The sequence below is a fragment of the Ovis canadensis genome, chromosome 3 (genome assembly GCF_042477335.2).
Source record: "Ovis canadensis isolate MfBH-ARS-UI-01 breed Bighorn chromosome 3, ARS-UI_OviCan_v2, whole genome shotgun sequence".
In the NCBI taxonomy this organism is placed as follows: domain Eukaryota; kingdom Metazoa; phylum Chordata; class Mammalia; order Artiodactyla; family Bovidae; genus Ovis; species Ovis canadensis.
The window spans coordinates 122,321,061-122,336,690 of record NC_091247.1 but is presented as its reverse complement, the minus strand read 5'-3'; the positions used below and the strand labels follow the sequence as shown (position 1 = coordinate 122,336,690).

Here is a 15,630-nt window from a genome sequence, read left to right as displayed (position 1 = left end):
TTAGATTATATAATAAAACATGCCGCTTGACTAAATGAAGAGAACAGATATGGTAAACATAGCTGAGGGGTTAATTGGCTCCTCTGTCCATAGGATCCTCCAGGCAAGAATGCCCTCCTCCAGGGGATCTTCCCGACCCAGGGATTAAACCGAACCCATGTCTGTATGTCTCCTGCATTGGCAAGCATATTCGTGGCTCCTGGAAAGCCCAGATAATTTAATAATAGAGAGGTGGTAGTTTAGTCGCTAAGTCGTGTCTGACTCTTGTGACCCCATGGACAGTAGCCTGCCAGCCTCCTCTGTCCTTGGGATTCTCCAGGCAAGAATACTGGAGTGGGTTGCCATTTCCTTCTCCAGGGAATCTTCCCAACCCACGAATTGAACCTGGGTCTCCTGCATTGCAGGCAGATTCTTTACCGACTGAGTCCTTGATAATAGAGTATCATTATTTTAATGTACATTTAAACCATGGGACATAAATAATTAAAACGGAATTTAAGGTGAAGCTTTATTGACTATAAATAGTTGGAAAAATCATCTCTTAGGCAAGGTTGTCCAACTTTTAAAATACTTAGTGTTGAAATAAACACACAAAAAATACATTTAGATACCTTAATATGAACTAATTTATTTCTGTATTTACAAGTATTGACTGTGCTACATAATTCTATTTTGCCTCAAAAATACAAATAGAAAGCTTCACTTTTGTCAGTCCCAGTGAATCATTGAATTTTATGCTTATATGCTTAAAATTTTCTTGTACCATATATGCTTTGTAGGGTAGAGTGTGAGATAAGAAAGACACTTAGTCAATTTTTAGCAATGATGAAAAATAGACCTTACCTGATTCTAAAGTGGTAACAATTATTTCAGCACTTGACTTTCCATCCACATATGCAGCACTGATATTTCCAGTGAATGCAGTGATCACCACGGAATACCTTGTGAAGATTTCCAAATCTTTAACTTCTGTGGTTTTATTTTCTTCATTTGACTTGATTAGGGAAATATTAAATTCATCACTATCTACCTATAGGGGAAAAAATAATAGCTACCAGAGAAAGCAGCACTTGAGTTACAAATCACTAAAACTTATTAATAGAAAGCTACAAGTGGTACATCTTTCTAGGCAAGATTTAAAATTTCTTTTATTTACAGTCAGATGGTCCTGGGAAATCCAAAGTGCTACTTCAAGAGTCTACTAACTAGCAGTTATTTCAACAGTTGAAAGTAAAAGAAAAAAATCAACCACAATAATCAGAAGAAGCAAAAAGCATCTCTGTAGTCAATGAAACTTCTACTCCAGTGTTTTAGAGAGGAATGAATACAGGTTGGTACATAGTCATCAAGGGTTCAGATCCCAACCTGGTCACTTAGTAACTTCCACAGCATTCGATAAGTCAGTTATGCTCTAACTTTCTACGTATGTAAGATCAGGGCGATAATATCTAAATAATTATAGTATTTTGATGATTTAGAAAAAAACAGATCTGAGGTAGTTAGCAAAGAAACTTATGTTGTTGTTTTTTTTTAATCATGACCCACAAAGTGAAACACATTTGGCAACATAATGTCCATACACATTCAGGATGTATGTGTGCGAATCTGTATTCTTTATAACTGCAAACCGCTTTTAAGAAATACAGCTTCTAAAATGCACTTTGATATTTTCTGCTCTTTTAAATTTTATTCCGATTGATTTTTTAAAATGCTGGTCATACTGAAGTTTGGAAAACTGATCTAGCACCATGCATGGTACTGAATAAGGAATCAATTAATGTAGATGCAATTATTAAACATGTACAAATGAGTATGCTTAGGTATAATAAACACAGTTGTACTATTTATTGGAGCAGTCTGTTTTTGATGGAGAATCTGGCCTACTCACTGTAGGGACTAAACATAGCTAACGTTTCTAGCACTAAATAGGAGTTTTTCTGAAATGAAGAGAAAATTCAAAATCCTCTTATGCCTGCTTCTATCAGATACTTGACTTGAAACACTTAAAAATAAGCTGGACACACTGTCCTCACTAACAAGTTCATTTTCAACTTGAACCTTTCTTATAACTTTGAAAGATGTATTTTTGTTCAGTATGTTCTTCAAATGCTCTTCTCTAAGTTTCTTAACTGAAAAAGATGTTGCTATGAGAAGCACAGAAGAAGCAGATACAATAACAGTATTGAAAAAAAAAATCAAACAGATCAAACCATCTTGAGAGAGAGCAGTGGGGGAAGATAATCTAACCTAAGGTGGCAGAAAAACAGATCAGCATAGGAATCCAACTGATCAGCTTCATGTATCCTCTGGTAGAAAGTGTGTGTTTAATTGGTTGTCAACATTTAAATATCACATACAAATCAGGCTTTTTAAAGTTCCCCTAAGACTAGACTTAAATGTATGCTGGCTAATAATTATCTAAAGATGAATGATGGGTAACTTTATAACGGGGTAGAGGTCCTCAACTCATCACTGCCCACCACTTAGCTTCATGCTGACTGCTCTTCATGTTCCTTAGCTGACTACCAGAGCTATTTCAACTCTGGTTTTATAGAGTTGAGCTGAATTTCTTAAGATTCCATAGCTGCTTGGTAACTGCAATAGGATTTGATCCCAGGTCTTTGAAGAGTTCAGACCTCTCTACACTACTACAAGGTCATGAGACCTGATCTTATAAAGTAAAATTAAATTATTCTAATGCCTTGATTAAAAAATGGGTAACAGATTGCAGTTAGTAAAGTAGGAAATAAAATGCATGTGATGTACCATAAAATATATAGTAAAATTCCAAAAGAATGCTGTGCCCTCAAAAAACAGCATGTACAAAAATTCATTTTCTGTCTTTACTAAGCCTACTACATTTAACCTTCTCGGTACAGTCTCCTCTATATATTATGTACCCTATAACAGAAACTTGAATTACTTTGTAACATTATATTCCAAAAAGACTGGATATATCATACTCTATAATTATCTATATTCTGGTGTTCTAGACTGTGAGTTACTTGGAAGCAGGACTTTACATTTTCCATCTTTGTCTTGGTGCAGAGAAGCTACTAAGTAGTTGATAAGTTAAAAATAAAAGGAACATAAAAGTCTTAGAGGAAAACACAGGCAGAATAATACTCTACGACATAAATCACAGCAACACCCTCTACGAGGCACCTCCTAGAGCAATGGAAATCAAAACAAAAACAAACAAGTGGGACCTAATTACACTTACAAGCTTTTGCACAACAAAGGAAACTATAAAAAGGATAAAAAGACAACCTCAGAATGGGAGAAAATAATAGCAAATGAAACAACTGACAAAGGATTAATTTCCAAAATATACAAACAGCTCATACAAGTCAATACCAGAAAAACAAACAACTCAATCAACAAGTGGGAAAAAAGCCTAAACAGACATTTCTCCAAAGAAGACATACAGATGGCTAACAAACACATGAAAAGATGCTCAACGTGGCTCATTATTAGAGAAATGCAAATCTAAACTACAATGAGATATCACCTCACACCGGTCAGAATGGCCATCATCAAAAAGTCTACAAACAATAAATGCTGCAGTGGGTGTGGAGAAAAAGGAACCCTCTTGCAGTGTTGGTGGGAATGTAAACTGATACAGCCAGTATGGAAGATGGTATGGAGATTCCTTAAAAAACTAGGAATAAAACCACCAAGTGACCCAGCAATCCCATGCCTAGGCATACACCCTGAAGAAACCAAAATTGAAAAAGATACGTGTACTCCAGTGTTCATTGCAGCACTATTTACAATAGCTAGAACATGGAAGCAGCCTAGATGTCCACCAACAGATGAATGGATAAAGGAGCTGTGGTACGTATACACAATGGAATATTACTCAGCCATAAATGGAATGCATTTGAGTCGGTTCTAATGAGGTGGATGAACCTAGAGCCTATTATACAGAGTGAAGTAAGTCAGAAAGAGAAAGACAAATACCATCTACTAATGCATATATATGGAGTCTAGAAAGATGGTATTGATGAAATTATTTGCAGGGCAGCAATGGAGACACATTCTGTCAGAACTCTCCACCATGACCCATCTGTCTTGGGTGGCCCCACACGGCATGGCTTAGTTTCATTGAGGTCTGACAGAATGTGGTCCACTGGAGAAGGGAATGGCAAATCACTTCAGTATTCTTGCCTTGAGAACCCCATGAACAGTATGAAAAGGCAAAATTATAGGATACTGAAAGAGGAACTCCCCAGGTCAGTAGGTGTCCAATATGCTACTGGAGATCAGTGGAGAAATAACTCCAGAAAGAATGAAGGGATGGAGCCAATTCAAAGACAACACCCAGTTGTGGATGTGACTGGTGAGAGAAGCAAGGTCCGATGCTGAAAAGAGCTATATTGCATAGGCACCCAGAATGTTAGGTCCATGAATCAAGGCAAATTGGAAGTGGTCAAACAGGAGAAGGCAAGAGTGAACGTCAACATTCTAGGAATCAGCGAACTAAGATGGACTAGAATGGGTGAATTTAACTCAGATGACCATTATATCTACTACTGTGGGCAGGAATCCCTCAGAAGAAATGGAGTAGCCATCATAGTCAACAAAGGAGTCCAAAATGCAGTACTTGGATGCAATCTCAAAAACGACAGAATGATCTCTGTTCGTCTCCAAGGCAAACCATTCAATATCACGGTAATCCAAGTCTATGCCCCGACCAGTAATGCTGAAGAAGCTGAAGACTTCTATGAAGACCTACAAGACATTCTAGAACTAACACCCCAAAACAATGTTCATTATAGGGGACTAGAATGCAAAAGTAAGAAGTCAACAAACACCTGGAGTAACAGGCAAATTTGGCCTTGGAGTACAAAATGAAGCAGGGCAAGGGCTAATAGAGTTCTGCCAAGAGAATGCACTGATCATTGCAAACACCCTCTTCCAACAACACAAGAGAAGACTGTACAAATGGACATCACCAGATGGTCGACACCGAAATCAGATTGATTATATTCTTTGCAGCCAAAGATGGAGAAGCTCTATGCAGTCAACAAAAACAAGACTAGGAGCTGACTGTGGCTCAGATCATGAACTTCTTATTGCCAAATTCAGACTGAAATTGAAGAAAGTGGAAAAACCACTAGACCATTCATGTATGACCTAAATCAAATCCCTTATGATTATACAGTGGAAGTGAGAAGTAGATTTAAGGGACTAGATCTGATAAGTGCCTGATGAATTATGGATGGAGGTTCATGACATTGTACAGGAGACAGGGATCAAGACCATCCCCATGGAAAAGAAATGCAAAAAAGCAAAATGGCTGTCTGAGGAGGCCTTACAAGTAGCTGTGAAAAGAAGGGAAGCAAAAAGCAGAGGAGAAAAGGAAAGATATAAGCATCTGAATGCAGAGTTCCAAAGAATAGCAAGGAGAGATAAGAAAGCCTACCTCAGTGATCAATGCAAAGAAATAGAGGAAAACAACAGAATGGGAAAGACTAGAGATCTCTTCAAGAAAATTAGAGAGACCAAGGGAACATTTCATGCAAAGATGGGCTCGATAAAGGACAGAAATGCTATGGACCTAACAGAAGCAGAAAATATTAAGAAGAGGTGGCAAGAATACACAGAAGAACTGTACAAAAAAGATCTTCATGACCCAGATAATCATGATGGTGTGATCAGTCACCGAGAGCCAGACATCCTGAAATGAAGTCAAGTGGGCCTTAGGAAGCATTGCTACAAACAAAGCTAGTGGAGGTGATGGAAATCCAGTTGAGCTATTTCAAATCCTGAAAGATGATGCTGTGAAAGTGCTGCACTCAATATGCCAGCAAATTTGGAAAATTCAGCAGTGGTCAAGGACTGGAAAAGTTCAGTTTTCATTCCATCCAAAGAAGGGCAATGCCAAAGAATGCTCAGACAAACCACACAATTGCTCTCATCTCACGTGCTAATAAAGTAATGCTCAAAATTCTCCAAGCCAGGCTTCAGCAATATGTGAACCGTGAACTTCCAGATGTTCAAGCTGGTTTTAGAAAAGTCAGAGGAACCAGAGATCAAATTGCCAACATCCGCTGGAACTTTGAAAAAGCAAGAGAGTTCCAGAAAAACATCTATTTCTGCTTTATTGACTATGCCAAAGCCTTTGACTGTGTGGATCACAACAAACTGGGAAATTCTGAAAGACATGGGAATACCAGACCACCTAACCTGTCTCTTGAGAAATCTGTATGCAGGTCAGGAAGCAACAGTTAGAACTGGACATGGAACAACAGACTGGTTCCAAATAGGAAAAGGAGTATGTCAAGGCTGTATATTGTCACCCTGCTTATTTAACTTATATGCAGAGTACATCATGAGAAACGCTGGGCTGGAGGAAGCACAAGCTGGAATCAAGATTGCAGAGAGAAATATCAATAACCTCAGCTATGCAGATGACACCACTCTTATGGCAGAAAGTGAAGAAGAACTAAAGAGCCTCTTAATGAAAGTGAAAGGGGAGAGTGAAACAGTTGGCTTAAAGCTCAACATTCAGAAAATGAAGATCATGGCATCCGGTCCCATCACTTCCTGGGAAATAGATGGGGAAACAGTAGCTGACTTTATTTTTCTGGGCTCCAAAATCACTGCAGATGGTGACTGCAGCCATGAAATTAAAAGATGCTTACTCCTTGCAAGGAAAGTTATGACCAAACTAGACAGTGTATTAAAAAGAAGAGACATTACTTTGCCAACAAAGGTCTGTCTAGTCTAGGCTATGGTTTTTCTGGTGGCCATGTGTGGATGTGAGAGTTGGAATATAAAGAAAGCTGAGCACCAAAGAACGGATGCTTTTGAACTGTGGTGTTGGTGAAGACTCTTGAGAGTCCCTTGGACTGCAAGGAGATCCAACCAATCCATCCTAAAGGAGCTCAATCCTGGGTTTTCATTGGAAGGACTGATGTTGAAGCTGAAACTCCAATACTTTGGCCACCTGATGTGAAGAGCTGACTCATTGGAAAAGACCCTGATGTGGGAAAGATTGAAGGCAGGAGGAGAAGTGGATGACAGAGGATGAGATGGTTGGATGGCATCACCAACTCAATGGACATGGGTTTGGGTGAACTCTGGGAGTTGGTGATGGACAGAGAGGCCTGGTGTGCTGTGATTCATGGGGTCGCAAAGAGTTGGACATGACTGAGCAACTGAACTGAACTGAAAGGAGACACAGACATTGAGAACAGACTTTTGGACTTTGGGGAGGGAGATGGGGGAGGAAGGAGAGGGTGGGATGTATGGAGAGAGTAACATGGAAGATTACATTACCATATGTAAAATCAACAGTCAATGGGAATTTGCTGTATGACTCAGGGAACTGAAAAGGGGCTCTGTAAAAACCGAAACCTAGAGGGGTGAGATGGGAAGGGAGGTGGGAGGGAGGTTCATGAGGGAGGGGATATATGTATACCCATGGCTGATTCATGTAGATGTTTGGCAGAAAACAACACAATTCTGTAAAGCAATTATCTCTGAATTAAATAATAAATTTAAAAGGAACAACAAAAGGCCAGAAAATGCAGTTCCCAGTAGAATCATCCAGGGTGATATCTGAGCCCATATATCTTTATTGTGCTGTGCTTAGTGACTCAGTCGTGTCCAACTCTTTGCGACCCCATGGACTGTAGCCTGCCAGGCTCCTCTGTCCATGGGGATTTTCCAGGCAAGAGTACTGGAGTGGCCTTCAGAATGGGAGAAAACAATAGCAAATGAAGCACATGACAAACAACTAATCTCAAAAATATACAAGCAACTCCTGCAGCTCAATTCCAGAAAAACAAATGACCCAATCAAAAAATGGGCCAGAGAACTAAACAGACATTTCTCCAAAGAAGACATACAGAAGGCTAACAAACACATGAAAAGATGCTCAACATCACTCATTATCAGAGAAATGCAAATCACGACCACAATGAGGTACCATTTCACACCAGTCAGGATGGCTGCGATCCAAAAGTCTACAAGCAATAAATGCTGGAGAGGGTGTGGAGAAAAGGGAACCCTCTTACACTGTTGGTGGGAATGCAAACTAGTGCAGCCACTATGGAGAACAATGTGGAGATTCCTTAAAAAACTGGAATAGAACTGCCTTATGACCCAGCAATCCCACTGCTGGGCATACACACCGAGGAAACCAGAATTGAAAGAGACACGTGTACCCCAATGTTCATCACAGCACTGTTTATAATAGCCAGGACATGGAAACAACCTAGATGTCCATCAGCAGATGAATGGATAAGAAAGCTGTGGTACATATACACAATGGAGTATTACTCAGCCATGAAAAAGAATACATTTGAATCAGTTCTAATGAGGTGGATGAAACTGGAGCCTATTATACAAAGTGAAGTAAGCCAGAAAGAAAAACACCAATATAGTATACTAACGCATATATATGGAATTTAGAAAGATGGTAACGATAACCCTGTATGCGAGACAGCAAATGAGACACCAATGTATAGGACAGACTTTTGGACTCTGTGGGAGAGGGTGAGGGTGGGATGATTTGGGAGAATGGCATTGAAACATGTATAATATCATATCTGAAATGAATCACCAGTCCAGGTTCGATGCAGGATACTGGATGCTTGGAGTTGGTGCACTGGGATAACCCAGAGGGACGGTACGGGGAGGGAGGAGGGAGGGGGGCTCTGGATGGGGAACACATGTATACCTGTGGCGGATTCATGTTGATGTATGGCAAGACCAATACAATATTGTAAAGTAACCTCCAATTAAAATAAATAAATTTATATTTAAAAAAATAAAATAAAATATATTTCAAAAGAAAAAAAAAGAATACTAGAGTGGGTTGCCATGCCCTTCTCCAGGGGATCTTCCCGACCCAGGGATCGAACCCAGGACTCCTGCATTACAGGTGGATTCTTTACCATCTGAGCCTCCCAGGAAGCCCATGTGTCTTTATTAAAGAGTGTCAATGTTTGCTTCACGTCTTTTAAGGGAAGAGCTATATGCCCCTGTGGCTGGTATTTGGCAGAGGCCAGGGGGCAGCATAAACCTTAAATCAAGGGCACGTGTTCTTTGGCCTGGGAGCCAATGACTTCTGGGCTTCTCAGGTGGCACCAGCGGTAAAGCACCCGCCTGCCGGTCTAGGAGCCATAAAAGATGTGGGTTTGACCCAGCACAACGCTGGCATTCGAATGCATTTAAAGTTGTTCTGGGAGGTTGAGACTGACAAGTACACATTACTGTATTTAATCTAGATAACCAACAAGGACCTACGGTAGAGCACAGGGAACCCCATTCAATATTCTATAATAACCTAAATGGGAAAATGATTTGAAAAAGAACAGGTACACGTATATGGGTAACTGAGTCACTTTGCTGCACCCCTGAAGTGAACACAACATTGTTAATCCACTATGCTCCAATATAAAACAAAATTTTAAAAAATAAACTAGAATTGTGTTGAAAGAATGAAGGGAAGACCACTTTAGTTCCAAGAATCCTAGGGAAACTGTCAAGGGTTAGGATCTGTTTGATTTTTTGCTGTCTTTGATCCAAAGGTGTTTTGGTGTGCACATATTTCAATTTGGTAAATTTTACTTGCTTTTTGATGTGTTTTCCTATTTCCATCACACCACTGTGCTGGGTTTAGCCAGGTCTTCCTGGTGGATTCCCTGACTTCCCTGGTGGCTCAGATGGTAAAGCGTCTGCCTACAGTGCAGGAGACCTGGGTTCATCCCTGGGTTGGGAAGATCTCCTGGAGAAGGGAATGGCAACCCACTCCAGTATTCTTCCCTGGAAAATCCCATGGACGGAGGAGCCTGGTAGGCTGCAGTCCATGGGGTCGCAAAGACTCGGACACCACTGAGTGACTCCACTTTCCTTTCCTGTTGTGCTGATTTTAGCCAGGTCTTAACTGTTTGAGAAGTTGTTTGCTTTGTTTTTAATCATCTCTGTGCCTCAGTTCTCCTATATGCAAAAGTAAGATTATAATATTTACATCAAAAGGTTATTAGATAAGATACAATAATACAATGCATATGAAGAGGCTAATATGTAGCTGAAACAAACTAAGCAATTACAATAGTTATCTTTCTATGTTTCTCTCTTTCCCTTACTCAGTTTTAATCTCAGTAGGAATACTGAGAGAATTAGGTGATAAATCACCTTTTTTTAATGTTTTACTTTTCCCTCTATTCAACACAACCAAACTCCACGAGAGCTATTTTCCCTAATAAAGTATCTTCTAGTTAATAGAGCACAGTGTTAACATTTTACAGCTTGCTTTTAATGATATTCCCAGAGCATTTGTCATTCATATTGATTGTTTTTGGCTAATTATGAACTAAGTCTTCACAAATATGCTCTAGAAAAGGAGGATCATAAACTTAAGACTGACTGGGAGAAAAAAATGTACCAATAATCCTTTAAGTTTTCCTTTAATCATGACAGGTCTTTTGAGATAGAATTATTTCCACTAAGAAATAATATAAAATAGAAAAGCATGAAAGTTAAAGAAGAGATGAATAAATACAGGAAGGGGGGAGGAGAATTCACCATGGATTACCGAATTTAATGCCTCAGACGCCACCAGAAGGGACTGCTCATCAGCTCCAGTAAAACCCAAGCAGGATGCCAGGAGAAATTTCCAGTTCTAACCCTAGCTTAGCAACTCTGCATTAGTCACACTGTGGAGCACCCTGCTGTAGGCAAGAGGCTTGACTGCCATGCTTGCGTTTCCTAGGGTCTGCATGGCTACTCCAATTCAGTGTTTTCAGGTGCCTTTCACTCAAATGTTTGTATTCCCCAGGACACTTTCTTCCGGTTAGTCCTTACAGAAGAGTTTCTTACCCTAAATGTTTCATCGTTAATCTCATCTATTCATATTATTTCATCCATCATCTAAATACCAGCGCTTCCCAAATCTGGAAATATAAGCTTCCTCTCCTGAGCTACAGATCCATGAGTGACCCTGCCAATGGGCTGTCTTCACCTGGGGACGCCCAGGCATCTTAGCACATCTAGTTCTGAGTCCATGCCTTTCCTCTACAAATCCGTTCCTCCTCACAAGTTTCCAAATCATATATCTTAAAAAGTCACCCTTGATTTTTATTTTCACTCTCCATCCATGGGTTTTTTTTTTCCTCCAGATCCTGCAGATTTAAATTTTTTTTTATTCTGTTACCCTCACTCATTTCCTTTTCTTTTCTTGCCCAGTTTTACTCTTATGGTTTCCTGACTCCTTTAATTTTGTACCCCCAGGACTGGTCTAAAACTATGCTTTACAATGTGATCATACTGATTCTGTAAAATAGAAATCTGTATCCCAGTATTGCTTTATTTCCACAATTGGCACCCCACTGAATTTACCATGATCCACATTCCACAGTAGGTTGCAAGTTGGCCCCCGAGTCGAGCCTCATCTCTCAGGCCTTTTGTTTTCAAGTGTTCCACTAAGGATGCCTAAACTACTTGCTTTTTCTTGAATGAAGCTAACTTTTTATACTTATATTTCCACTACCTTTCCATGTTCTGCTTCAGGCATTTTCAAAGTTAAGCCTGATAGTGTCTTATTTTAGAGCTATGTCTCCTAATGCCTTGGCCGTTCTTTTGTATTTTAAGTTCTTTTTCATTGTATTTTAAACCGATATATTACTGTCAACTTGAACTCAACTTAACCTCATTTATCTGTATCATCTATACCCTGAAGATAAATAACAATAACTATGACGACAATATTTTGTTTGCACTTCTTGAATATTTACTAGGTATCAGGCAATATTTTAAGTTCTTTATGTATGTTGACTAACTTAGTCCTCACAGAAATGCTGTACCCTAGGCAGTATTATCTATCTTTATTTTACAGATGTGGACACAAACATAAACAAGTAATGCTTGATTCTAACAGAGCTGAGAGTAAAATTCAGTCTGGTTGCAAAACCTGTATTCCTAATCATGCTCTAAACTACCTTCCACAGAAGATAAGACAGGCCTTACTGATTTGACGTCTATCAAATAGAAGGTTGGTCCAGTAATGACAGCAGGTTCACTCCAGCTGATGTTGATGCTAAAAGGTGATGTTGCTACCACATGCACATTTTCAGGAGGACCATCTGGAGCTATGAAAATAGAAAAAATTCAGTTACCTTTCTACATTTAAACTAGTATTTGCCACAGTATGATGACAGAAAAGACCATAAGAAGGATGATGGTAATGAATTATATATTATAGTTCACAGCATACTAAAAGGCATTGCCAAATCAAAAGATGTAATTCCTTTAAAAATAATTACTATACATGAAGAACTTCCACATGAGAAATTACTCGTCGTATATACATGATTTTTAATCTCAAAACAACATTTTGAAAAGAAAGCATTCAGTTCGGTCGCTCAGTTGTGTCCGACTCTTTGCGACCCCATGAATCACAGCACGCCAGGCCTCCCTGTCCATCACCAACCCTCGGAGTTCACTCAGACTCGCGTCCATTGAGTCAGTGATGCCATCCAGCCATCTCATCCTCTGTCGTCCCCTTCTTCTCCCGCCCCCAATCCCTCCCAGCATCAAAGTCTTTTCCAGTGAGTCAACTCTTCGCATGAGGTGGCCAAAGTACCAGAGTTTCAGCTTTAGCATCCTTCCTTCCAAAGAAATCCCAGGGCTGATCTTCTTCAGAATGGACTGGTTGGATCTCCTTGCAGTCCAAGGGACCCTCAAGAGTCTTCTCCAACACCACAGTTCAAAAGCATCAATTCTTCGGCGCTCAGCCTTCTTCACAGTCCAACTCTCACATCCATACATGACCACAGGAAAAACCATAGCCTTGACTAGATGGACCTTAGTGGGCAAAGTAATGTCTCTGCTTTTGAATATGCTATCTAGGTTGGTCATAACTTTTCTTCCAAGGAGTAAGCGTCTTTTAATTTCATGGCTGCAATCACCATCTGCAGTGATTTTGGAGCCCCCCAAAATAAAGTCTGACACTGTTTCCACTGTTTCCCCATCTATTTCCCATGAAGTGATGGGGCCAGATGCCATGATCTTCGTTTTCTGAATGTTGAGCTTTAAGCCAACTTTTTCACTCTCCTCTTTTACTTTCATCAAGAGGCTTTTTAGTTCCTCTTCAGTTTTTCTAGCATTACTAATTGCTAAAATAAATCTATTTGAATAGTTTTATTTTTAAATAGCCTAACAATGTTGTTTTAAGAAACTTGCAGGAATGTATTTGACTACAGAAAAATGCAACTTGTTCAAGTGAATTATATTTAAAATGTATTTTCTTACAAATGTAAATTGGATTGGTTTATTGTCTTCACTGAGGGGACAACACAGGAAATAGGTTATACAACTGATCTTATCATTACGAATGTAAATATTTCCTGAATTCATTTTGATTCCAAACAAATTCTTTAATTTGTCCTACTTTTAATATTATTGTCTTTTCATCAGGAGTGCAGAACAAGGGATAACATTTTAAGTAATTGATTACTGAAAACACTTGTTTAAATTTTAATTTGTGAAACGACTGGGAACTACAAGAGTTTTCAGTTTGTTAAGAAGGAATTAGTCAGAGTTAGTTTGACATAGACATTGACCTAGAAACACTGCTGTACACATCACTATCCTAGTATGGCCCCTCGTCAATACTAGGGGCATTATATATTGGGAGATGAGTATTTCCCAGCACTTCTGATTTTTAAATCCACATAAACAAACATTACTGATCAATGTCATTCCTTAGATCCTGAGAAGATAAAGAAGAAGATAAAATATTCCTTTCCTGAAATAAATTTGTAACAACAAGCTGTATAATCTTGGTCAAACAAAACTTCTGGACCTCAGTGTCCTCTTCATATGCAGATTTCACAGTGCTTTAAAAAAGAGTTACAAGTGATTAAGCACAAAGTGTGTGAAAGTAGCCCATTAGTGTCTGGTCCTTTTTGTCAGTTAATACAAAATATTATTACAAAGGGCAAAGGAAAGATAAGAACTAATTAGAAATACAAATAATCTGCTATGAGAGGGCAGAGGACACCATGGTGAGTACGGAAGGGCGGGGAGGCAAGGTAAAGTTGCAGAGATGGGGACTGAAGAAACTTTGAAACATGAGAAGGATTTCAATAATCAGAAGGGCAGGCTCAGGGGCACTTCTCTGCTAAAAGGGTCATAAGCAAAGCCACAAAGATATAAACAACGGGGTCCACAGACAGATAGAATTTTATTTCTGCAGCATGGCTTTCCATGGTAATCTTATATTTATTATTTTATACACTGAAAAATATTACTCTAGGAAGGGGTCCACACACTTCACCAGACTGTCAAAGGAACCCACGGTGCAAAAAAATTTCAGAATCCCTACATTCAAAGAATAGAGATATCACAGAAAGACCAGTGTTCATGAAGGGGTCGGGTAGGGAGCAAGCCAACTAGTCATTTGGGAACTAAGTTAGGCAATACCCGATGATTATGTTAAAGGGTTTGAAGTTCACCCTTTAAACAATGGGATGTCACTGAAAGTTTTGAGAAGGAAAGCACTTTTCTAATGACTTAGGAGGAAATCTCAGGCAGCTATGAAAAAGATAAGCAGTCTGAAGCAGTGAGTTCAGACAGTTTATTTCCAAAATGTCAGGTAAGAGCTGATGAGAGCCGAAAGAAGAGTGCCAGTAGGTAGAGAAAGGAGGAGATGAACCCAGAGTCCTGAGAAAATTTAATAAAAAGAACTTAAGGGCTGACTAGCTGTGAGACAGAGGGTGTAGCAAAAAGCGAATTCACGTATTAATACTGGGGGAATGCTGATAGAATTCACAACAGCACCTTCAAGAACAGATGCTAGTTTTGATAGGAATAAGACCTTGGCTGCTGCTGCTAAGTCGCTTCAGTCGTGTCCAACCCTGTGCGACCCCATAGACGGCAGCCCACCAGGCTCCCCCGTCCCTGGGATTCTCCAGGCAAGAACATTGGAGTGGGTTGCCATTTCCTTCTCCAATGCATGAAAGTGAAAAGTGAAAGTGAAGTCACTCAGTCGTGTCCGACTCTCGGTGACCCCATGGACTGCAGCCTACCAGGCTCCTCTGTCCATGGGATTTTCCAGGTAAGAGTACTGGAGTGGGGTGCCATTGCCTTCTCCAAGACCTTGGCAGGAGATGCTAAATTTGGATCTGTACTCATTAAGCCTGAGATACTCACAAGGATTGGCAACTGGAAAACGGAGTCTAGAACAAGGGAGATAGGACCAAGATGAAGAGAGTTTGTTAACACATTTCGGGTAATTCCTTACAAATTGAGATAGTATCAATACGGCAAGTATATCTGGCTCAGGTGACTCACAGGCTCTGAAGAAAGCCAGAAGGTTTATTTCAACACTAGGTAAGTATTTAGGATGCTCATAGTAATGACAGTCTTTGGACTATTAATGAGTTCTCGGTACTTAGAACATTTCCAAGAGAAATGGTCTTATGTGTTTTGGAATTTAGGTGCCCAGCTCAGCCTGGATTCTTCACCGTTGGGGCCACCAGGGAATCTCTCATCTCACTCCACAAAGTACTTTTTAATAGTAGCATCGACATAGTTTAAAGAAGTACTCAGATGTTACTATAGAGGATGTATAAGAAATATGTGGGAAAATGCTTTGCGGATGAGAAACATCCT

At 39.6% G+C, this 15,630-nt stretch overlaps 1 protein-coding gene across 1 annotated transcript in view; it reads right to left on the bottom strand.

Moving 5' to 3' along the window:
* PTPRQ (protein tyrosine phosphatase receptor type Q) overlaps positions 1 to 15,630 on the bottom strand; it is a 275,808-nt gene that overhangs the window by 75,001 nt on the left and 185,177 nt on the right. The window contains exons 30-31 of the mRNA XM_069584123.1: positions 11,983 to 12,104; positions 844 to 1,030 (exon numbers count right to left, since the gene is read on the bottom strand). Of these exons, the coding sequence (XP_069440224.1) occupies positions 844 to 1,030; positions 11,983 to 12,104 (309 nt within the window). The remainder of the gene's footprint in view (positions 1 to 843; positions 1,031 to 11,982; positions 12,105 to 15,630) is intronic.